Source organism: Mauremys reevesii, linkage group 1 (genome assembly GCF_016161935.1).
Source record: "Mauremys reevesii isolate NIE-2019 linkage group 1, ASM1616193v1, whole genome shotgun sequence".
NCBI classification, from domain to species: domain Eukaryota; kingdom Metazoa; phylum Chordata; order Testudines; family Geoemydidae; genus Mauremys; species Mauremys reevesii.
The window spans coordinates 310,564,540-310,590,783 of record NC_052623.1 but is presented as its reverse complement, the minus strand read 5'-3'; the positions used below and the strand labels follow the sequence as shown (position 1 = coordinate 310,590,783).

Genomic DNA, 26,244 nt, shown 5'->3' with positions numbered 1-26,244 from the left:
GACCAGTACTTTAGTTCATGAATTCCTTTGTGAATCGAAACTCACAGGGTTCGTACACCCTCTGTTTTCCATTGTTTTAAACTGCAGTGAATTGACACACCAATAATTTTAGGGCAGGATAGGTACCGACTGTGCTCATGTTGTCTGTGCCATTGCAATGTGGACACTTTAAACACTGTCAGAAATGCAAACACCTGTGTGCTTTCAGAGTTATTTTAAAATCTTTTGAGAGCTTTGTTTGGACAGATGCCTGATCTTATTACCTTTCTAAAAAACAAGCGGAGCTGGTTAGTGGTCTGTCCAAGTTTTTCGTGTCAGCTTCCTGAGCAGCTGCTCGACATTTTCCTCTTAATATGATATAGGAGTTTCTGTTGCTTGTGGATAGAAATTGAATGTAAACACTTTTTATTCAGAAAACCTCAAACATAAGTGAATAGGCTGTGGGCATAACGAATACAGTTTTCCTTTCTCTCCACTTCAGAGCTACACACAGGAATCAATACAGCAGCATCAGAACAAGCCTAATGTAAAATGACAGACCTAACAAAAATGTAGAATGCTCATTCAGTAACTTGTCTATTTTATACATCATCTCTGTTCTGAATGGGAATAATAATCTATGGCAAATTGTAATGCAACTAAATGGAGAAAAATCTCTTGAAGCTGCAAGTGAAAGGAGTGAAAAACAGTTTGCAATACCATACAATATAATTTTTAGTATTATTCTTGCAACTGAATTATTGTAAGGAGTGATATTAATGTGCATTTATTGTGTTAAATATTAAGAGGATAAAAACGTAAGATTTGGTTTAAGGGAAAAAATAGTGTACTTGATTGTTTAAAAAAAATTGTACTAATTTTTTGGAGGCGGATTAATTGGTTTCTTTGCACATTTTAGCAACCATTTTTCTAAGAATACCAAATATATACTTTATATTTTAGGGGGGGCTACTGAAATACTGATTGTGTTAGCTAGAGCTAGACACATTGCAGGGATTTTTGTAAAATTTGCAACACCCTGTTGTCAATGCACTCAAGTTCTAACAGGTTGACTCCAGTTTTTACTAACACTGAGCCTCTCTGGACTTGACTGATGATTGTGTGATGGGAGCGGAGGTGGGAGGTGATAGGGACATAGATTAGTGGGGATTGATATGAAGCCATCAGATACATGATATGATCTGAGACAGAAACGAACTCAAGTTTTCAGAGGTGAAACGATAGTATTATCATATTATTACATCCCAAGTTCTTAACATGACTGCGTTCCTTTTTTTCTGGTATCTTCCTCACCTCTCTCAAATCTACTGTTGACCACACTCTTCTTAATAACCTACGTCACCTGAAGTCTGACACATTACTGTCCTGTCACTGAAACTTCCTTTCACAGAAAAGCAATATTCTCTCATTTTTCTAATCCTTCCACATAAAACTAATTTTGATAACTTGCAACTTGAGTTTCTCTCTGGCAGGGGTGTGTGCAGGAATTTAAATTTGACCTCTTTTGGGGGGGCACGTTCTGTGCCCCTGCTGTGGCACCAGGGCCCCACTGCAGCCCTGGGGCCGGAGAACCTCTGTGCTCATGTTGCGGCCCCGGGGTTGGAGGAGTTCTGTGTCCCCTCCAATTATTGGGAGAGGGGCACGTGCCCTTGGTTGCTCCCCCTTGTGCACGCCTCTGCTCTCTGGCCATAGCATGGAAACAAACAACTCTATAGCACGTTGTAGTTGTAGTTAAAAACCTTGTTTCTTCCAGCTACTCATGGCTTCTCATTGTCTTGCACTATGCCTAGACTAGGACTTGAGGTCTTGTTTTAATTAACTAGAGTTATGACATTTTAAAATGTTAATGTCCTAGAACAAAGATCTGTGGGGTGCCTAGATTATAAAAGGTGTTGGCTTGAGTTCACTCACAGTCAACTAACTTGAGTTATAACAGGACCTTATATTCTAGTCCCTTCGATACAGTGCAGCAGTCCATCCTCCTAAAGTACCCCCAGAGCTATGCGCTAATGTTTGTTTCCCTCCTGTCATGGTTATCATTATATTGATCACACTACTTCCTCCTTGGTGTTTATTCCACCTTTGTTTTAAAATGCCTCCTGTGTGGAAATCACGAAGTTTAAATCTCAGCCACTATGCTTTTTCTATCTTGCTTCTCTCCTTCTTAGGGTATGTCTACACTACGGGATTATTCCAATTTTACAGAAATCGATTTTTGGAAACAGATTATATAAAGTTGAGTGCACGCGGCCACACTAAGCACATTAATTCGGCAGTAGGCGTCCATGTACCGAGGCTAGCGTGGACTTCCAGAGCGTTGCACTGTGGGTAGTTATTCCATAGCTATCCCATAGTTCCCGCAGTCTCCCCCACCCATTGGAATTCTGGGTTGAGATCCCAATGCTTGATGGGGCCAAAAATTTGTTGCGGGTAGTTATGGGTAAATGTCAGTCAGTCAATCCTCCCTCCGTGAAAGCAACGGCAGACAATCATTTTGCGCCCTTTTCCCTGGATTGCCCGGGCAGACGCCATAGCATGGCAACCATGGAGCCCGTTCAGCCTTTTTTCACTGTCACCGTATGTCTGCTGGATGTTGCTAACAGACGCGGTACTGCAGTGCTACACAGCAGCATCCCCTTGCCTTTGCAAGTTAGCAAAGACGGTTACCAGCCATACTGTACCGTCTGCTGCTTTGTAAGTTGACAAAGACGGTTATCAGTCACACTGTACCGTCTGCTGCTGTCATGGGTGCTCCTGGCCGGCCTCGGTGAGGTCAGTCGGGGGCGCCTGGACAAAAATGGGAATGACTCCCCCGGTCATTCTCTTCTTTAAGTTTTGTCTAATGGAGAGTCAGTCCTGCCTAGAATATCAGGCAAGTCTACTAAAGAACCAGAGAGGCAAACGGCCGCTCCGGGTCAGAGCCCCAGACATCCTGCAGAAATGATGAGCTGCATGCCATTCTAGGGGGTGCCCCTACAACAACGCCACACGGTGCTTCCCTCCTCCCCCACCCCTTCTGGGCTACCGTGGCAGTTATCCCCCCCCATTTGTGTGATTAAAATAATCAAGAATGCATGAATTTGAAACAACACTGACTTTATTGCCTCTGCAAGCAGAGATCAAAGGGGGAGGGGAGGGCGGTTGGCTTACAGCGAAGTAGAGTGAACCACCATTCTGCACTTGCTCAGCCTATAGCTGAAAATGGGAATCTGTGATAAGCACTAGGATAGAAGCACAGGCAGGACTGAATCTCCATTTGTATGTGGGCCTTTGGTTGACACTGGTAAAATACAAAATGTCCTAGAATATGTATGTTGGGGGACAGTTCTAAACGGCAGCTTAATTTTTTTATTTGCTGCAAAATGTGGAGGTCTAAGTATTTGAATGTGAGCCCTGGTAGCAAGGAGTAGGCTGGGGTAGGCGCAACCGCGCAGTGCTGCTGACTGGGAGAAAGCCTGAGGCAGAAGCCTCCAGCTGGCATGATATTCCAGGCAGGACTGAATCTCCATTACACAAACCTTAAAGAAGAGAATGACCTGGAGTCATTCCCATTTTTTCCCAGGCGCCCCCGACTGACCTCACCTAGGCCAGCCAGGAGCACCCACGGAATGACGATGATGGATACCAGTCATACTGCACTGTCTGCCGTCCGCAAGGCAAGGCAAGGCAAGGGGATGCTGCTGTGTAGCGCTGCAGCACCGCGTCTGCCAGCAGCATCCAGTAGACATACGGTGACATTGAAAAAAGGCGAGAAACTATTTTTTTCCTTTTGCTTTCACCAGGGGTGACGACATATAACCTGAACCACCCGTAACAATGTTTTTGACCCTTCAGGCATTGGGAGCTCAGCCAAGAATTCAAATGGTTTTCAGAGAGTGCGGGAACTGTGGGATAGCTACAGTCGTCAGTCGCCCCTCCCTCCGTGAGCGTCCATTTGATTCTTTGGCTTTCTGGTACGCTTGTCTCAGCTCCTTAAGTTTCACGCCACACTGTGTTGAGTCCCTGTTGTGGCCTCTGTCCATCATGGCCTTGGAGATTTTTTCAAATGTTTTGGCATTTCGTCTTTTGGAACGGAGTTCTGATAGAATAAATTCATCTCCCCATACAGAGATCAGATTCAGTATCTCCCGTACGGTCCATGCTAGAGCTCTTTTTTGATTCTGGGACTGTATGGTCACCTGTTCTGATCAGTGCTCCACGCTGGGCAAACAGGAAATAAAATTCAAAAGTTCACGGGGCTTTTCCTATCTACCTGACCAGTGCATCCGAGTTCAGATTGCTGTCCAGAGTGGTCACAATGGTGCACTGTGGGATAGGTCCCGGAGGCCAATACCATCGAATTGCAGCCACACTAACCCTAATTCGAAATGGCAATGTTGATTTCAGCCCTACTCTCCTCGTCGGGGAGGAGTACAGAAATCGATTTTAAGAGCCCTTTGTGTTGACAAAAATGGCTTTGTTGTGTGGACGGATGCAGGGTTAATTCAATTTAACGCTGCTAAATTCTACATAAACTCGTAGTGTAGACCAGGCCTTAGTCTTATTGAATGTACAGTTCAGATACTGTGTAATCTTATGATGCCTTTGTTCACCTTTCTCTGGGTGAGTTAAAACTATAGCTCTGTCCTCAACTTTTTCAGCTAAATATTTAGAGACATCTCCTCCTCTTCTCTCCCATGCTTGTAAATCAACTTATCACAGCTTTCAGCTATGTTGCCCATATATCTGATTGCCTTGACTCTCCTTCTGAAATCCTCATGCATGCCTTATTTTCTTCGTGCCTTCACTGTTGCAATTTGTTTACCTCTAAGGGTACATTTACACTGCTGCTGAGAGCATGCACAAGCTCGCCACTGGAGTATGGACCCGGGGTGTGTGAGCGGGCTTGTACTTGGGTAGTTAATCTGTGCTCCTGTCCATGCCACAACATGCCCACTGCTATTTTTAGCACTCTAGCTTGAGCAGAGGCTGCCTTCCCAAGCTGAGAGGCATCATCCCAGCTGTAGTGTTAGATGTACCGTAAAAGTCTCAGCTCTCTAGCCTCTGCATAATGCTTCAGTTCACCTTTACACCATATTCGTGTCACTTCTGTCTTCATATGCATTAATTGCTGTGAACTAGTTCAAAATTGCATTCCTTGTGTTTAAAATTCTTCATGGATGTGTTACAGTTTACTTTGCTAATATTTCCTTTCTTCTCACCTTTCTACTTCCTCTTCTCATCTATCAGATGAGTCCCCTAGTATAAGCTTACTACACTTGTCCTTTAGAAGTTCTTCCATTTGACCTAACTGTATTTTTCCTTCTCTTTTTTCAAACATATTTTTCCTCCCATCTGCCTATGCCTCTAATTTTTTCTATTTCTCTTTCTTATTGGCATTTACTGCATGTTTGAATGTATTTACCATACAATGTCTTTACTGTTTTTAAAATCTCTTGCCACATATAGTACGTGATTTATGTGTCTAAATACTATCTTTTGCATTATTTAATTCTAATATATTTTGGGGTATAGCTTATATGAAAGATGGTACACACAATAAAAATATTGAATTATATATCTTTGTATGTGTCTAAATGATAGATTTCTTAGAGAGTTTTTCTTTAAGCTTTTGTAGATCAGAAGATGATTCCTTCAGTTTGCAACAGTGAACGCTGTGAAACACAGAGCTGTAATATGTGTCTTCTCTTGCAGGAGTCAGTGTATACGCTCCTTTGACAATCAGTTCCATTCCCTGGTTAAAACTGCTTTTGCCACTGATATGTTTTAATGTCTCATTTTTATGAGCAAAATAGAATTCTCCAAAGCAAATCTGTGAGATAAATGAAAAAGAAAGATTGCAGAAATCTTTAAATGCTAATTGGATTCAAGGTCTTGAACTTTAACTTAAAATGTATAGGGAGGATAACAACATTACATGACCCCTGGCAGTGTACAATATCTGATTGTTTTTAACACTGTTCTTCTACTTGAGGTGATCTGGGTTCATGGCAAATATTTCTCAGGTTTCCCAGGAGACAACATTGTAATTTAAAAAAAAATCTTTGATAAACTAGTGAAATATTTCTTAATATATAAAAAGAATGAGGTTTTGGTAACAGGCTAAAATTTATCTCTCTAGGTCATGGTTTGTCATGTGGTCCAGGTTGATAGTAACCAAAAGTCATTACCTCTTCACAGCTGTTCAGTTGCTTATATGAAATGAGTTGGTTGGTCTGTACAGTTCCTACAGAACAAATGTCTTTGACTGAGACAACCAATTCCTGTAGCTTTGTTGTGAATGGGAGCAGTAACTTAGAAATGGAGTGGATGTCATCAGTCTTTTGTGGTGGTGATTTGCAAATGAAATCAAAGTAAATGAAAAGGCCCATTGGTGAGCTGAGCATATTCATATCAACCATTTGCTATTTAGCGGGATTAATAACCTAAGATGCAAACGCACTTTTACCTCAAGGGATTTAGTGACTCATTAATACCAAAATGAACTGCCATAAGTATTAATGAGACAAGGTGGACGAGGTAATATCTTTTATTGGGCCAACTTCTATTGGGGTGAGAGACAAGCTTACACAGAGCTGACCTGAAGAAGAGTGCTGTGTACGCCCGAAAGCTTGTCTCTCTCACGAACAGAAGTTGGTCCAATAAAAGATATTGCCTCACCCACCTTGTCTCTCTGGGACCGACAAAACTACAACACTGCATAAATATTATCAGAAATTGTCTGCTCAAAGGCACTACATGCCCTGTAGCTGACACTTCATCAAAATAATAAATTGTTATTGTAAATAATAAACTATAGAAGAAAGGTAAAAATTGCTGTACTGGATTAGACCAGTGGTCTATCTAGTCCAGTATTCTGACTGACCGTAGCTGTTACCAGATTTTGTAAGCAATGGTGCAACAACCACAAAATGATCAGTTACAAAATAAACTGTTCAGTGGGGAAATCCTAATCCCACAGAATGATTGCCCTGCTGTCATATGTGTGTGTATTTATTTATTGTGCCTTCCTTTATCTTCTAAGATTCTTCATGACTTTTTAAGTTAATCTGCTTGTTTCCGCTTATTAATGTGGGTCAGGAATTTGTCCCTATCTGCATCCTTGTGTGCCTGTTGACACATAAAATAAGTTCAAGTATTGCTGAGATCAGGGAGGATTAATCCTTACAAGCTGTATCATCCTGACATTTGTCACAATGATTATATTGAAATAACCAAAAAGCAAACACATCCTTTTTGTTAATTTCAGCTATGATGAAGCATGGTGCTTCCAGTTACATTATATACTGAAATTACCAAAGGTGAGGCACTCCTTTCTTCTAGAACCATTATTTCATTGGAAGAGGAGGAGTATATTGTACTCATTAACCCTTGAGCACCATGTCTTCCAGCACACAGAACAGAGCCTCTGTTAGAGTGAATTAAACATACTGAAAAAATGATTGTTTATAACTTTAGCCATTATGAGAGTTAAAGTGTGTTCAACACACAATGTTGTGTTTAAGCAGAAACGTAGCAGGATTTGGTTTTCTTACATTGTTCTAATTTACCTTGAGCTTTTGGTTTTAATAGCAAGAGTTTCATAAGCTTTGCTGTGATTAGAAGTGCATTGGTGATGTAGCCATATGTAATGATAACAGGTGTTCATTGAGACTCCCACATTCTTCCACAAGGTAGTTACCTTCAAAACCACTATACCGTTTGCTCTGCATCAGACAAGACAGTATTTTATTTGCATCTGCTTTTCTATTAAATTTTCAGGACACTGCAAGCAGTAATGTAGTTTTTCTCCCTTTGAATAGTACTTTCTTAGACAATTAATGCCTTTCAAGAACAATGGTGTGACTTCCTATTATGTAAATGTTGATGTTTTATTTAGATTAATATTCAAATACCTTTGTGACATGTAATGATAAAAACATTCAGTTTAATTATAGAAATACCTCTGTAGAACCTTTATCAAGATTGGTATTTTTGTGACTCTGCACCTTAATTTTTTTTTCTCATATGCACATTTTTTCTTGGGCTCGCCAACATGTGGCTATCTATTGGCAAGGAGGAGAGTGATGCATTTGTCCTACTGCTTTAAGATACATACGGAATTCTAGTTTTTTGTAAGACTAGGTGGTGATTGGTTTGATAAACAAGCAAATGAAAAGATTAAGTGGCAGCAAAGTATTACTAATAATTGATATTTCCCAGAAGTTCGTGAGATGGCTTTGGGACTGTCACCTGATGTGCTGAAGTTACCTCTGAGCCCGTTTTCACTGCCAGCTTGGGACTCCAGAACCCTGCTTTGTTGAGCCAGACATGCTAGACTGCTGCAACACAGACCCACATCTGGTCCATGCCCCCAAAGCAGCAGACTTTAACCAAAACTGCTCACTGGGTCACCTATCTCCAGCACCCAGACACCCAGTTCCCAATAGGATCCAAATCCCAAATAAATCTGTTTTACTCTGTATAAAGCTTTTACAGGGTAAACTCATAATTCGTCTGCCCTCTATAACACTGATAGAGATATGCACCGCTGTTTTCTCCCCCAGGCATTAATTACTTACTCTGGGTTTATTAATAAACAGAAGTGATTTTATTAAATATAAAAAGTAGGATTTAAGTGGTTTCAAGTAATAACAGACAGAACAAAGTAAGTCACCAAGCAAAATAAAGCAAAAACACGCAAGTCTAAGCCTAATATATTAAGAAACTGATTACTGGTAAAATCTCACCCTCAGAAATGTCCCAATAAGCTTCTTTCACAGACTAGACTCCTTCCTAGTCTGGGCCCAATCCTTTCCCATGGTACAGTCCTTGTTAGTCCCAGCAGACATCTTAGGTGGAAATCAGAGGTGTTCTCATGACTGGCAGTCCCCTTTGTTCTGGTCCACCCCCTTTTATAGCTTTGGCACAAGGCCGGAATTTTTTGTCTCTCTGGGTCCGCACTCCCCTTTCTAAATGGAAAAGTACCAGATTAAAGATGGATTCCAGTATCATGTGATGTGGCCACGTGTCCTATGAGACCTCATTCTTCATTACCCATGGGCTAGCCCGCACATACACAGGAAGGCTTGCAGGTAAAGAAACCCATTCACAACCAATTGTCCTCGTCAATGGGAGCCACCAAGATTCTAAGCCACTATTAATGCCCACACTTTGCATAATTACAATAGGACCTCAGAGTTATACTTCATATTTCTAGCTTCAGATACAAGAACTATACATACATACAAATAGGAGGAATATATTCAGTAGGTTATAATCTTTGATACATTACAAGAGACCTTTTGCAGAAAGCATATTCCAGTTATGTTATATTCACATTCATAAGCACATATTCATAAAACACATGGAGTGCAATGTCACAGTGCGTTCTTGTAAGGTCTTATTAGGTCTGTTTGGCTAAGGTTTGAGTTGCTGTAATGGCCTCAGCTACAGACCAATGATAGCCACCTTGTTACTGCTTGTGTATGGCTGGATGGCTGTCTAGTGCTTATCTGGCTCTCTACATGGAGGATTCTTCTACAATGTTCACCCTTCCCAAATGCATACAACTTCTGAGATGGTTTAGAGCAGGGGTCGGCAACCTTTCAGAAGTTGTGCCGAGTCTTCACTTATTCACTCTAATTTAAGGTTTTGCATGCCAGTAATACATTTTAACATTTTTAGAAGGTCTCTTTCTATAAGTCTATAACATATAACTAAACTATTGTTGTATGTAAGGTAAATAAGGTTTTTAAAACATTTAAGAAGCTTCATTTAAAATTAAAATGCAGAGCCCCCCAGACCGGTGGCCAGGACCTGAACAGTGTGAGTGCCACTGAAAATCAGCTTGCGTGCCGCAGGTTGCCTACCCTTGGTTTAGAGTTATAGACTTTTGAATTAGAAAGATCGTAATGAATTATGCAAATCTTCTAATATTAAATATCATGTTTCCGTTTGAAACAAAATGTTTGAGTGGATGTTAGACATAATGTTGCATTATACCATTCTTATGTCTCTTGTTTCTTCTTTTCATTTCCAGGTCTGGCAGTTTCTCTTCAACTGTTTCATGGAGACATTGAACAAATTAGGAGAGATTACACATCCATGTTTACTCATGGGGTATCGATAACAAGGAAGCTGGGTTTTTCCAATATTATCATGCCTGGTAGGTTAAAAAGAAAAATAAGAACGAAATAACAAAAAATGGAAATCATTTAATTTGTGATTCCTTTCCAAAGAAATTCTTTACTTCAACAATTCTCAAATGTCAACCCACTGGTCTGTTCTTCCAAGCCTTGGAAGTCACTTCTGCCTATGCTTAGTGATTTGGTAAAATTTAATCCTAACTTTGCACAGGTGCAAATGACTACGTACAATGAAATGCAGTGAGAATCAGGCTGTAAGTAAAGTAAGGTGCGATCAGTGGAGTTTTTAGGGAGTTTGTTGTTAAAACCTGCCATTCTAAATAAAGGCTCATGTAACTTGGCTGACACTTTCTGTATGGTAGATAGTTTGACCAGTCTCTTGTATGTATATTTGATGAAGAAGAAGTAGATAAGAAGAAGAAGATAAGCAGATGCAGATGATGTGAGGTGCTCAAAGGTTTTACTAAAATTAAATGGTATTTTTAACAGTATGTGATTAAACAGGTGTTAAGAAAGGCTGGATAAAGAATTAATATGAATGTGGAGGTGTGAATATAGTAAAATAACTGGTGATGATGCTGATCACAATTTTCTCTGGCCTAGCCGTATAAAATAAATATGATTTTTTTAAAGAAATGTAATAGAATTTATATAGCCAATATCTCTTTGAAAGAAAACCAAACTTAAAACCATAATGACCTGAAACATTATTACTTTGATATTATTACTGACAAAAACCTTGAAATGCACCAGTGGTATAAATTGTCTTCATGACTCAGTGCGGATTTTTAATAGGGACTACTCTGCCTGATATAAAGGTGTATCCTTGCACTCTTAGACAGTCAAACTAGAGACAAATCACAGTCCCAATTCAAGAAAGAACATGCTTAAATCCATTCCAAATCAGGAAAGCATTTAAACTCCAATTTAAGTCCTATTGAAGTCAATGGGATTTAAGCACATGCGTCCTGAATTGGTGTCTAAAATCTGGCAGTTGATAAACCATTCTTATGCTTTTACTACCTGTTAAAATATCTGACTTTCAGTATCAGTATTTCAGATCACTTAAATCCAGCAACTGGATGTACAGAATCTGTAGGTTAGTAAAAAAAAAAAAAAAAAAAAAAGTCATGATTGTTGTGTAAATATTGGGGAAGTTTTATTGCCAAATGAGTCAGACACCATAATGTAAATATCAATTTTACATGTATGTTAACGGAAGAGTCAAATTTAAATATTATGGACTGCTATCTAATTTTATTTATTTGGTGTGTCGGTGTGGGGTGTTCTATAATTTAAAATAAATAACATATTTTAAAAATTATATAAATGACAACAGTGGATGTAGCTTTACTGAGGACAAGATAATTCCCAGTAAGGGAAGAATCTACAGCTCATTGTTCATGTACGAGTTAATGAGCTGCTGCTGCTTTGTCACATTGTCTACGATTGTTGTAAATAATTCTTTCCTCATTAGATTTTTTCCTTATCTTCCTGATGAGAGACAAAGTGATGTACTAACATATTATGAAAAACATGTTTTAATACAGCAGTACTGTAACCAGCTGCTGGAGAAATTTCACAGTTCAGTTTCACAGCTAAGTATTGTGCGGATTCATTTGAAAGTTGTCTATGTATACATGGATAAGTAGATTTCAGTGTGCTCAATAATTGTCTGCATATTTCTGTGTTGAAATCATTGTCTGTCTTTACTGGTGTAAATGAGATTTTTATCGTACTCAGATAATTACTGTACTCTAGTCGTGACAAGTTCCACATTGCTAGGCAGAACAGTAAACTGTAGAGAGTGAAATTCATGCAGAAGATTGGTCACTGCAAATGCTGTGGACTTTTTAAAATTTAAAGCTTTTTTCATTTTTGTTTTCTCTTTAAGCTTTTCTTCAGAAATGCTTTTGAGGTTGTGATCAATTGAAATATTAGGGAACGTATATAGTCATTTCATATTGGAAACATCCGTTATTTTATTGTTTCCTTTCTTTTTGTTGCAATTTAGTATTATGTTAAGCTCAATTAACTCAAGTCAGTGCTCATAATCAAATCATAGGTGAATTATTAAATAATAGGCTTGGTGTACAGTGTAGCTCAGACTCTGTAGCACAAATTGCAGTGTCTGCATTGAACATGCCAAATCTGAAAATACGTTCCCTTACTGGTGCTTTTTGAACTATAATTGCCCTTCATTTTCTATCTTCATTATTCCTTTTCTCTTTGGGGGTTTTACCACTGAAAGCAATTATGCATGTTTTTTATAAAACAGTGCCCTTTTATGACACCGAAGTCTGACAGGATGAGGCCCCAGGATGCTCTTTCCAGGGCACATGTAAAACAGTTTAAAACCCCACATCTTTTAGGAAATGGGGAGATAGACTCTGATGCACAGGAAAAGCCACGTATATGTCAACCTTATTCAAGTCCTGTGCGGCTCACGAGCCTATAGCCAGCGAGGAGAAGGAAATGCTGAGGAAATATCCTCCATGAAGTCTAACTGCAAATGTATTTTCTAAGTGTAAGTGGTATATTGGGGCAGATTCTGTACAACTACAGCTACACACACTTTCCTGCACCTCAGTTTATCAGTGTGCTGAAGCACGGGCCAGAGTTATCTTTCCAGGACTGCTCAGAAAGCATTAAGGAGAGTTAAACTCAGTAAATTGTATTTAAACCCTGAATTTAGGTCTTAGCAGCTCCAAGTCACCTGCATAGACAGAAGAGTACCACAGTTGTTTAGTATATAAATATTTACATTGAATATTAACAAGCAAGCCAGACATTTTGAACGGTGCTTGAAATTCCCTTTAAATAACTGTTTGTTCTAATGAAAGATACTGGGTTGTAAAAGTACTAATGTACTCTTCTATACAGGTTTTATAAACATTTGGCTGCTTGTACAGCACACATTACTGGAATATAAGTCCGATTTGTAGTATCTGAATCACAATGTACAGCTTTTGTGTAATGTGTTTATACTCATTTATTCTACCACACACATTCATATGCATTTTTTCCTTCTGATCTTCAGAGACAGTTCTAAGAGTAGAGAGGTCTAACCTTCAGTGTGTGTCACCAGAACTCTTCACAGCTGGAATGACAACAGAAGTGTGTCTCGGTCTATATCTAATACCCTCTATGGGGTCAAGAGAGAGAAAAGTCTCATTTGTGGGATCCTTCTTGTGAGCAGTATTCAGCCTCCCTCTCTTAATGGTTGGCTTGTTACATAGTTTGTTTGATCATAAGGAAATCTTGTTTTAGCCATAATATTACAGGTCTGAGACATCTGCACATAAAATAATTAATCTCTTGGATTTATATAGGGTGCTATCTTTCCCTGTATGCTCAATTAACTCAAAGAAGGGATTTTAAAGCTCTCACCTCCTTGAGCTCTTCCTTTGTTTTTCCCATGAATTAAGATAGTTGCTTTCAAATGTGATTCTATCTAATAACTAAATCTGACTTCCACAGGCTATGAACTTCTAGGGAGAAAGCTCTCCTTCTAGTATCCCCTTGTAACGATGCTGGCTTTGGTGAGATTCAACTGTGTGTGTCAGTTCAGGACAAATTGTTTCAAGCAGGGCAGTTACAGCCCAAGGCTGGTGTTTTTCCACCCCTAAGGTGAACCAAAGCAGCCAGACAGAGAGGACTTTGGTTTTACCCCACTGGTTAATCACAAGTCACGCAAGCAATTCCCTTAGACACTCCAATTTCCCAGTATCACCACCAGTGCCACTTGTTATAGGGATGAATGGTTATGAAAACCAATACCCCAGTAAAAGTAATAAGGTTCACTCGATTCCAAAGGACCCAGGTGAATATACAAATCAGATCTTACCCACAAATCACACTGTTGCCAATCCTTTAGAATCTAAAATCTAAAGGTTTATTCATAAAAGGAAAAAGATATAGATGAGAGCTAGAATTGGTTAAGTGGAATCAATCACAAACAATAATGGCAAAGTTCGTGGTTCAGGCTTGTGGCAGTGATAGAATAAACTGCAGATTCAAATCAAGTCTCTGGAGTACATCCACAGCTGGGATGGATCATCAGTCCTTTGCTACAAACAGAAGCTCTATACAAAGTCCCTCCAGAGTATGAAGCAGGATTGAAGACAAAATGGAGGAGCTGCAGCAGCTTTTTATAGTCTCTTGCTATGTGGTCTCTGATTTCTATGTCCCAAAGACAAGCTGTCCATCACATGGCATGGAAAAACCTCAGAGTTCTGTCCATAGGCATGTTCCTGCATACCTTGCTGAGTCACAAGGTGTATCTGCCTTCTTTCAATGGGTCAGTTGTATAGCCGATGGTCCTTAATGGGCCATCAAGCAGGCTAGGAAGAACTGACACCAACTTGTCTGGGGTGTCACCCAGAAGCATAGCACAAGTTTGAACTACAGACAGGATAGAGCCAATACTTATGACTTTAAATACAAAAATGATACATGCATACAGATGGCATAATCATAAGCAGCAAACCATAACCTTGTCTTAGACACCTTATTTGACCCCCTTTATACAAGATTTGGTGTCACTACAGGACCTTGGTTGCAACAGTGATCTATACTGTCCCAGATTCTGTCAATAATGTCATACCCCTCTAAATCCATAAAACACTGCAGTGGGTCATGCATTGTTTTAGTGGTTGATCTCTTGGCTCACTTGGCAATAACAGGAATCTCACAGGCCATCTCTTGACCCACACATTCAGGATGGACACTATCTTCAGCCTAGGAGGGACATAGGGGATATTGCTAAAGTTCCACTCTCAAGATCTGACCACCACCTCTTCCAGGTGAAAACCAGAACCTTCCTTTCTTTCTTCCCATCAGCTGGTTCACACATGAACTGCAGATACTACTGAGAGGTTCCAAGCATTGGTGGACCTCATCGCGAGAGTCTCCACGTTCCCCCTGACCCACTGCCAGGGTTTGTCTGTGCCTGCTAGGCCACATGGCAGCATGTACATATGTACATATCCACCATGTCAGGCTCCGGATGCAGCCCTTACATTAGTGGCTGGCGATGGTCTATTCCCAGTCCAGAGATCATCTGGAAAAGGTTGTTACCATCCCACCAATGATACTTACCTCGCTGCAGTAGGGGACCAACCCCAGGGTGGTCCTGGAGGGAGTTCCATTCAACAGGCCTTGTCACTCAATCGAGCTGATATCGGACACCTCGGCCCTCAACTGGGGAGTGCATCTTGGCAACCTCCAGACTCAGGGCATGTGGTCCCTGGAGAAGATGACATTGCACATAAACGTCAAAGAGCTTAGAGCGGTCCGCTTTGCATGCAGAATCTTCTTACCGCATCTTATGGGCAAAGTGGTGAGTGTTAACGGACAACACAGCCTCGATCTTCTACATCAACAGGTAAGGGGGAGCATGCTCATCAGCTCTCTGCCAATAGGCACACTATCTGTGGGATTTCTGCATCAGCCACGGGATCCACTTGAAAGCTTGTCATCTCCCTGGAATCAGAAACTTGCTGGTGAATCACCTCAGCAGGTCCTCTTCTCACCACAAGTGGTTGCTCTACCTGGAGGTAGCCTGCATGATCTTCCAGAAGTGGGGAACTCCCCAAGTGGACTTGTTCACCACGAGACAAAACAGAAAATGCCATCATTTTTGTTCTTGGCAGGATCTGGGAAAGGATTCTCTCTTCCTCCTGTCGTGGTCAGGGAGCCTGATGTACATGTTCTCACTGATTCCACTCATCAGCAGAGTCCTGGCAAAGATCGAGAGAGGCAAGGTACAAGTTATCGTGATCGCCCTGGCATGGCCGCACCAGCACTGGTTTGGATGGCCGCACCAGCACTGGTTTGGCACGTTGATGAACCTGGCAATGGGCCCTCTCTGGCCCCTGCCCAACCATCTGGACCTGCAGTCTCAGGACTACGGATGTCTTCTACCTCTGAACCACGCCCCCCCACCTCTCCACATGGATGCTGCAAGGCTGAACCTGGAGAAGCGGATCTTCTCTCATGAGGTCCAACAAGTCCTCCTGGGAAGTAGAAAGCCTTCCATTAGAGCAACTTACCTGGCCACCAAGGTTTTCCCGCTGGGCGTCCCAGTGCGGTATCTCTCCTTCATGCTCATCTGTACAGTCTATCCTAGACTACCTGCTCCATCTGAAGAACCAGGGTCTAGCACACTCTCCAGTCAGGGTGCATCTCGTGGCCATCTCTGCCTTCCACCTGCCAATCCAAGGTTAGATGGTGTTCATGTCATGTCGGTCAGATTCTTGAGAGGTCTCGAGAGGCTCTTCCTGCTGGTCCGGGCTCCATTCCCACAGTGAGACCTTAACTGGGTTCTTTCTAGGCTCATGGGCCTGCCCTTTGAGCCACTTGGCTCCTGCTCCCTTTCCCACCTGTCATGGAAGGTCGTCTTCCTTGTAGCGGTAATGTCGGTAAAACGAGTCTCAGAAACTAAAGCCCTGACGTCAGAGCCACCATATACAGTGCTCTACAAGGACAAGGTTCAGCTGTGACCACATCGGGCCTTTCTGCCAAAAGTGGGGTCTTCTTTCCAGGTTAACCCGGACATCTTCCTTCCAGTGTTTTATCCCAAGCTGCACACCACTAGTGAGGAAAGGAGGCTGCATGCCCTGGACGTCAGACATACCCTAGCGTTTTACCTGGAGCATACCAAGCCTTTTTGCAAGTCAACCCAGCTGTTCATCGTGAAATGGACAGGATGAAGGGCCTTCTGGTGTCTTTGCAGAGGATTTCCAACTGGATCACATCCTGCATCCAGACCTCTTACGAGCTGGCACAGGTCCCATCGCCACCAGTCATCAGGGCCCACTTGACCAGAGCTCAGGCGTCCTCAGTGGCCTTCCTGGTGCACATTCCTATCCAGGATATTTGCAAAGCAACAATGTGGTCTTCGGTTCATACATTCATGGCGCATTACACCACCACTCTGTAGGTCAGAGGCAACACTGGGTTTGGCAGAGCTGTGTTACATGCTACACGTCCATGAACTCCTACCCACCTCCAGGGGTACTGCTTGGGAGTCACCTAATATAGAATGGACATGAGCAAGCACATGAAGAAGAAAAGACAGTTACCTTTTCCATAAGTGGTGTTCTTCGAGATGTGTTGCTCATGCCCATTCCATGATCCGCCCTCCTTCCCCACTGTCGGAGTCTCCAGCAAGAAGGAACTGAGGGTGGAGGGAGCTGGAGGCGGCCCTTATGTTGCGGCATGTGCGCGCCACTCAGGGGCGCGGCAGAGACGGTCCTCTGCAGATACTACTGAGGGAAAGACTTCCAGCACTGGTGCATATGGTGAGCACACACGCCTATTATGGAATGGACATGAGCAACACATCTCGAAGAACAGCAGTTACAGAAAAGCATCTCTTTTCCTTGCCCAATCATTCTCACTTCCCTTTTCTGAACTTCCTCCAATTCTGCAATATCCTTCCTGAGATGGGGTGACCAGTACTACACCCAGCATTGGAGATGCAGCATTGATTTATATAGCAACAGTATTTTTTCTCTAATGTTCTCCATCCCATTCCTTATGCATCCTAAAATCTTGTTTGCTTTTTTGACCACAACTGCACATTGAGCTGAAGTCTTCGTTGAGCTGTGTACACTGACACTCAGCTCCCTTTCCTACAGTTAATATAGAACCCTCACAGGGTTCTATACTGTGACTTAATGTTTTCCCCCATAGTGTGCATAACTTCACTTGGCATTGCATTGCCCATTCACCTATCTGTGTTAGGTCTCTCTGAAGTTCCTGACAGTCCACTTTTCAAGAAGCTATTGACTCCATAACTACCAATGTCACTTCTGGATCTATTCTTTTCTCTGCTTATGTGTAGGAACACATGTTCCAATAAATCTATTCCTCCTCTCACACGTTGTGCCCCCTTCCTCTGGAATTTAAAAAAAATGCTGTATGTAGAGGCTTGTGGGTTGCGTAGTTATTATGAAAATAACCTCATAGCCTATGATGGATGAAGCTGTAAGCACGTTCTTTATAAGTTATTTTCAATAATTTATGACTTTGAGAAGGAAAATTGCATGTTTAGCATACAAGAGCTCAGGTGAATTTAAAAGTAATGCTAATGAGAGCTGTGGAGTTAATTCCGTGCTCATCATATTGAGCATTTACCTCTGCATCTGATTGTACATTATTTACTTAATAAAGAACCATTACTTTTATTAAATAAATGTGCATGCAGTGAGAAACAAAATACACTTGTGTATTCTTCCATGAAGAAATGGTGTGAATTTTTCACCTTCCACATTAGATGACTCAGGCCTTCCTACTTTTTCTACGTTTGTTTCTTTTCCTAGTTGCCAAGACTACAAAAGTTAGTTAATTTTTTTACCTTTGCTAGTAATGTTGTCTGACTGTATTAGGTACCCAGAAATGAGTTTAAAAGAATATTGTCAAGTAAATTCCAGCGTCCATAAAACTATTATGATCTGTGGGGAATATATCTTCTGCATTCAAAATCCTGCTCTAATTCCTTTTTAAAATCTTCAGTTCTGCCAGACAAGCTACCATTTGTGCAAATCTTGGAGAGTGGGGGACTGGAGGAGATATACATGAGCATGTCTCAAGGTGGATGAGTAAAATGAGCTTTCTCTCTCCACACACAATTTTCTCCTCCTGCTGTGTTGATTTGCTTGGTGCATTGAGAGACAAGGTAGTAAGAGTAGTGGGCTGAGAAAGGGGTTAGAATTGTGGAGTGCTCGGAGAACTTGTTAATTGCAGCTTTGCTCCCATTATAGCTTATGGGTCTGGAGAGGGGAGTAGAGAGAGGCTGCAAAGTGAAATTAAACAGTGTTTCAGAGATCTGGTTGCTTTCACGTTGCTGCTTCTGCAGTTGGAGTGGAGGAGCAGCCTGTGTGTGGTAGGCAAATTCATTTAGCCAGATGCCCCTGACCTCAAGTGCACCCAGAATTTCAGCAAGGCACTGTCAGGTGTGTTTCCCTAAAAGCCCCAGGGGGAAGAGCACTTCTTTAAAGAGACTGCAGGCAGAAATAGTCTGGCAATCTACTTCTGCATGAGCTAGCATAGGCAAAATAACTGAATTTCATAAATCATCATGCAAAAAACTTTAGGTCTCTCAAAATCCTGTTGCAAATGAAAATTTGAGGACTCAAAAGCTATTTTAGAATCAATTTATGAAAACTGTTTGAAATCTGGTGAAAAATGCTTCACCAATGTTGACCTTTCCTGGTAAATTTGTGCATAATTTAATTAGTACTGTTGTGGCCTGTGTTTTATTAATATTATTTTTATTTATTATGTCTTTGTAAATCTTTTACCCCACTTTTGCTTGAAAGAATTTGTTTTAAGTCTACTAGTTAAAATGATGTATGAGACAAAATTACAAAACTGTTGAGTCAGGAGTTCTTTCTTGAATAGACCATTCACAATGTGCTGGCTAGACTAGATGTAAACTACCTTGTGGGTGTTACCCCAGGAGCAAACACATTTGAAATACTGGTATCTTTAGATACAAAGATGATATATGCATACAAACAGGATAATCATATTTGATGGATTGTAACTTTTCCATTGATACCTTACATGACATACTTTGTACAAGATTTGTTGCAATTATCTAACAGTAGCAATATTAATTATATCAGCGGTTATATTTCCATCATACAGCCTCACAGCAGCATCCAGCTGCCCAGGCTTCTTGCCCCGGCTCCCAGCCAGGGGCAGGATCCAGCCGCCCAGCTCCCCAGGAGAGTGGGGGACAGCTGGTCTCTAGCCCTCAATTTCATGGCTCCTGCAGCGTCTACAGCAGGGGTAGGCAACCTATGGCACGGGTGCCAAAGGCGGCATGGTAGCTGATTTTCAGTGGCACTCACACTGCCTGGGTCCTGGCCACTGGTGCGGGGGGCTCTGCATTTTAATTTAATTTTAAATTAAGCTTTTTAAACATTTTTAAAACCTTGTTTACTTTACATACGACAATAGTTTAGTTATAGACTTATAGGCTTTTAGAAAGAGACCTTCTAAAAACGTTAACTTGTATTACTGGCACGCAAAACCTTAAATTAGATCGAATAAATGAAGACTCGGCACACCACTTCTGAAAGGTTGCCCCCTGGTCTACACAGACACTGTGTCACCCTCATTAAACCAGCATAAGCCCTACACCTCTCATGGAGATGGAATTATGTTGGTGTAGTAGGGTATTTAAACTGGCGAGAGCAAGACTGTAGTGTGGATGCTGACATAATTAGGCAGCTTACGTCGACCTAACTGTGTGGTGTAGACCAGGCCTGAGACTATATCAGCTCCAGCTCTACTTCCGCAATATGACCCGTGTGGATGGCAGCCAAATCATAGAAACGTAAGGCTGGAAAGGACCTCCAAGTCATCAAGTCCAGCCCCCTGCACTAAGGCAGGACCAAGTAAACCTAAACCATCCCTGATGGGTATTTGACCAATCTGGTCTTAAAAACCTCCTGGTTTTAGGATTCCATGACTTCCCTTAGAGGCCAATTCCAGTGCTTTATAGTTATAAAGTTTTTCATACTATCTAACCTAATCTCCCTTGCTGTAGGTTAAACCCATTAATGCTTGCCCTATCTTCAGTGGGCATGGAGAACAATTGTTCACTGTCCTTTTTATAACTGCATTTAACATATTTGAAGAATTTGCACAATCCAAATAGGCCCAAACAGTTTTGATTTGAGCTCATTTGCCTGGTACCCTGTAATTTCTTAAGCTGTTTTTATTCCTTATGAGAGACCATCAACTGTCCCAGATTCCAAGTCTCCTGTGCCAGCAAAGGGAATACAAGGTCTCCTATGCTTCACTAATCTTATTCTTTCTCATCTAGAATCTTGTCACTAGATCTATCAGCAAGAAGAGAAATAGCTCTTCTGTATGCATTTCTGAGACACTTCTCTAATAAGCTTTGAAGTTGGTTCTGTACAGTCTTTTTCTCCCTTAGTGGTTAGTATAATTTGATCCAAGATTAAGGCCATTTTTGGCCTGCAAGTTGCAAACTGAAATCATATTGTTTAACAGCTATGTAAGTAGTGCTCAAAAACAGTACAAAAAACCTTTGCCATCTCCTTATGTTCTATTTTACAGAGAGTGATGCAATATTACTAATAGAAGCTTCTTGTGGATAAAATTATACCTTTACTGCTTACATACATTGCACTGCAGCAGAGTGATCAAGTAGACATAGGGAATCAGTTTTAAAGCTGACTTCCAAAAGTACCATTACCACGTCATGCTTTCTGAAAATCGCACAAAATATTGCATATTTCTGGACTTATAACCATAGATATTTAGCTTTCCCTGAGTTCTAAAAACGGGCATATGTCTTATCATTGTATTCTGTGTCATGTGACATACGTGAACTTAGCTCAGTATTACCTTCTACTGATTCAGGCTGATTAGTGTTTCGTTTTTGTTTAGCTGATTCATTTTATTAAACTCCTCAAACCCCACACATTTTTCAATTGAAAATCAACACAGTCTCTGTGAGAGTAGTTTTTATATGAATGTGTTGAAAATACTGTGTAAGTCAAGGATTTATTTGCAAACTAAACTGGCCTTGACAGCTGCAGCTACATTCACAATTGCAAAGCCATAACAAAGTGTCAGGAAGAGCCATCGCCCGCCTAAAATACAATCAATTTGTGTTTGGCTCCAGTAGCAAGTAATCAAATTGTAGTTTATTTCACCAAAAAGCTTTCTCCAACATGGTTAGAACTTAAACTGACTTTTTTTTTTGCTAGAAAAGAAAAAACTGCCCTTGAACTTCGACTGCAGCTTATAGGTTTTAAACCTTACTCCCCATCTTCAAATCACCTCAGATACTGTCCTGTCACAATAAGTTTGCAAGGCTATACAAGTCACTCTGCAGGCTTCTCTGGCTTGGCTGGAAAATTAAAATTGTTGCTTGCTTTACTGTAAAAAATAATTGTCTTTGCACTACCTCCCTGCAGCAGAACCCCCCCAAACCAATCCCTACCTCTTCCCCCTACCCAATTGTAATTGGATCATATTTTTTATTAAGGTTCTATTCATAAATTGTTAATAAATGATTAATAGATGTTTTAATAAAAGGTTAATTGAATGCTACAGATTGCAATAGAGCCCCAAAAAGTCAATATAGGTTGCTTATATCCATGGATAATAATCTATAACACCATTTTCTGCTGTGCTTATTTATAACCCTCAATAACACATATTGGTGGTGTCTGTAACATACTTATAACATGTTTTAGTAAACATTTATTAACTCTTTATCAATTAACTCTTCATATAAAACATGGCTAATATTTGATTCGCGCAACAATAGTTATAAGTTTCCAACAGACACTCAGCTGTGCACTTCTACCTTGGTCTCACCCCTTCCTCCCAAGCCATTGCATGGGTGGCTGAGATCAGCTAAGCATATCCCCTTCCTGGCTGCCTAAGCTCCTGTAGGCTCAGTTCTGCTTCTCTAGTCAGCTGTGTCTCTTCCCACTATGACTTACTATTATTTTCATTTTGTAGCACGTAGGTGCCTTATTTGTGGACCAGGATCCCAGCGTGCACAAACCCAGAACAGATAGTCCTTGCCCCATAGAACTTACACTCTAAGACAAGAGAAATCAGATGGATAGAGACAGTCTGGAAACACTGAGACAATATTAATCAGCATGATAGGCAGTTGTCTCCATACATCAGCAGCCTAGCTGTTGTTGAGTTTTTTGTAGACTGAGAGCTTGGCTACACTGGAGAGTTGCAGCGCTGGTAGTGGCTTTACAGCGCTGCAACTCACTCACTATCCACACTTGCAAGGCACATACAGCGCTGTATCTCCCTGGCTACAGCGCTGGTTGTACTCCACCTCGGCCTGGGGAATAATGACTATAGCACTGCTGTTGCAGCGACTCTCCGCCAGTGTGGCAACCAAAAGCGCCGTTATTGGCCTCCAGAGGTATTCAGAGGTATCCCAGAATGCCTGTTCAGCCACTCTGCTCATCAGTTCGAACTCTACTGCCCTGGCCTCAGGTGACCCGCCCTTTAAATGCCCCGGGAATTTTAAAAATCCCCTTCCTGTTTGCTTAGCCAGGTGTGGAGTGCAATCAGTGAATCTTTCCAGGTGACCATGGTTCCATGTGGCAAACGAGCCCCAACATGGAGCAATGGCGAGTTGCTGGACCTCATCAGTGTTTGGGGGGAGGAAGCTGTGCAGTCTCAGCTGCGCTCCAGCCGTAGGAATTACGATACCTTTGGGCAGATATCAAGAGCCATGCTGGAAAGGGGCCATGACCGGGACGCGCTGCAGTGCAGGGTTAAAGTGAAGGAGCTGCGGAGTGCCTATTGCAAAGCCCGCGAGGGAAACCGGCGCTCCGGCGCAGCCCCCATGACCTGCCGTTTTTACAAAGAGCTGGACGTGATACTTGGGGGTGACCCCACCACCACTCCGAGGACCACGATGGACACTTCAGAGTGGGGGAGGAGGAGGAAAGCGAGAGTGAGGGTACTGGGTGGGGGGAGACACCCCGGAGTCCCAGGAGGCATGCAGCCAGGAGCTCTTCTCAAGCCAGGAGGAGGGTAGCCAGTCGCAGCAGCCGGTACTTGGTGGAGGACAAACAGAGGAGCGGGTTCCCGGTAAGCGGCTTTTATTTTCAGGATGGAAATTTTTCGGGAGAGGAGGGAGGGTTAGGGCTGCATGCATGCATGCCTAGATGCGGAATAGCGCATTGATGTGGTCTACCATGTCGCGGTAATTGGCCTCGGTAATCTCTTCAAAAGTTTCAGCCAGAGCGTGGGCAGTGCACTTGCGCAAGTTTATTGGGAGAGCCACTGTGGTCCTTGTCCCAGTCAGGCTAACGCGTCCGCACCACTGTGCCGCGAGGGGTGGGGGGACCATTGCAAGACACAGGCAAGCTGCATAGGGGCCAGGGTGGAATATGCATTGTTGTAGAAGACCCTCCCGCGCTTCCCAGGTGACCCGCGGCAGCGAGATATCTTCCAGGATCAACTCCTGTGGAAAATGTTGGGATAGTGTTCAGTGTAGGTGCCCCCTGCAGCTGTTTGCTTTCCCCAACGCACAGAAACCCCGAGGACAGTAGAGCCTTGAAGCAATCAGTCCCCCTTACTCACCATTTCGGGGCTCCCGTGGGTTATGTGCACTCTCTTTGGGATCGGAAAATTATGCTATTGTGAAGACTGTTACACTCCTTAACTGTGTGGGAATAACTGTCTGCTATAAACAATGCTGCCTCTGTTAAGTGTTGCATTTTTTGCCTTTACAGAAGCAACCTTGAGATCTCGGCTGCCTGTGTTATCAACGTCTCAAAGACTACAAAACCTCCGGAAGAAGCCGCGAAAAAGCAAAGAAGACATGCTGCAAGCAGTTATGCAGCACTCTGTCACAGAGAATCAAAAAGTGCAGGACTGGAGGGAAAGCAGGATCCACCAGAAAAACGCAGCGGACAGGAAGAAAAGCACAAAGCAGCTGATAAGCATCCTGGCGCGCCAAGCGGACTCTATCTAGGCGCTCGTAGCCATGCAGGCAGAGCACTACCATGCCTGCCCACCCCCCGTCCCAAAGCTCTTTCCCTTGTGCCCCAATGTCAGCTCAAAACCCCCTTCCCCAGCATCCAGGTTCTTACCACCACCAGCTGCCCCCAACACCTGTACGTTCACCAACCAGCCCTGAGAACTACGACCCTTACCCTCTGCACTCAACCCCCATCACCAAGCAGTATAGCCATCCTGAAGTGCAGCAGTCATTGCACAGCACTCCAGACAGGACATATTCAAACCTGTGACTGTACAGTTCCCCACCCCACCCCACCCTCCTGCCCTTTTAGGTTCCAAAAAAGTTGTGTGTCTGTCAGTAAAGTAATTTTCTTTTCAATAAATTAATTCTTGGCTTTGGAAACAGTCTTTATTATTGCAGAAAGTCAAAGATACCTTAGCCCAGGAAAGAAACAGGCACTGCAAATCAGCTTAGGAAACACAGATTCCTACTAACATTGTAACCACTGCACTTCACTCCCGTGCAAGGCACCAAACATTATTGTTGGTTTTCAGCCTCAAATTCCTCCCTCAAGGCCTCCCTAATCCTTGCAGCTCTGTGCTGGGCCTCTCTAGTAGCCGTGCTCTCTGGCTGTGCAAATTCAGCTTCCAGGCGTTGAATCTCAGAGGTCCATGCCTGACTGAATCTTTCACCCTTCCCTTCACAAATATTATGGAGGGTACAGCACGTGGATATAACCGCAGGGATGCTGCTTTCCCCCAAGTCCAGCTTCCCATACAGAGATCGCCAGCGCCCCTTTAAACGGCCAAAAGCACACTCCACAGTCATTCGGCACCGGCTCAGCCTATAGTTGAACCGGTCCTTGCTCTTGTCAAGGTTCCCTGTATATGGTTTCATGAGCCACAGCATTAACGGGTAAGCGGGGTCTCCAAGGATCACAAATGGGCATTTCAACGTCCCCTACTGTGATCTTCCTGTCTGGGAAAAAAGTCCCGGCCTGCAGCTTCCTGAAGAGGCCAGTGTTCCAAAAGATGCGTGCATCATGCACCTTTCCAGGCCAGCCTGTGTAAATGTCAATGAAACGCCCGCGGTGATCCACAAGCGCCTGGAGAACCATGGAGAAATACCACTTCCGATTAACGTACTCGGATGCTAGGTGGGATGGTGCCAGAATAGGAATATGCATCCCATCTATCGCCCCTCCACAGTTAGGGAAACCCATTTGGGCAAAGCCATCCACAATGTCCTGCACGTTCCCCAGAGTCACGGTTCTTCTTAGCAGGATGCAATTATTGGCCCTGCAAACTTGAATTAACACGATTCCAGCGGTCGACTTTCCCATTCCAAACTGGTTCCTGACTGATCGGTAGCTGTCTGGAGTTGCCAGCTTTCAGATTGCAATAGCCACCCGCTTCTCCACCGGCAGGGCAGCTCTCAATCTCGTGTCTTTGTGCCGCAGGGTGGGGGTGAGCTCCTCTCACAGTTCCATGAAAGTGGCTTTTCTCATCCGAAAGTTCTGCAGCCACTGCTCGTCATCCCAGACTTCCATGACGATGTGATTCCACCACTCAGTGCTTGTTTCCCGAGCCCAAAAGCGGCGTTCCATGGTGCTGAGCA

The 26,244-nt window shown here is 42.5% G+C and overlaps 1 protein-coding gene across 2 annotated transcripts in view; it reads left to right on the top strand.

Annotated features, from left to right (window-relative positions):
• The window catches only part of DOCK4 (dedicator of cytokinesis 4), a 394,664-nt gene that overhangs the window by 220,156 nt on the left and 148,264 nt on the right, over positions 1-26,244 (top strand). For both annotated transcript variants that reach the window (XM_039507024.1, XM_039507017.1), the window contains exon 13: positions 10,022-10,147. In XM_039507024.1, coding sequence (XP_039362958.1) covers positions 10,022-10,147 — 126 coding nt within the window. The remainder of the gene's footprint in view (positions 1-10,021; positions 10,148-26,244) is intronic.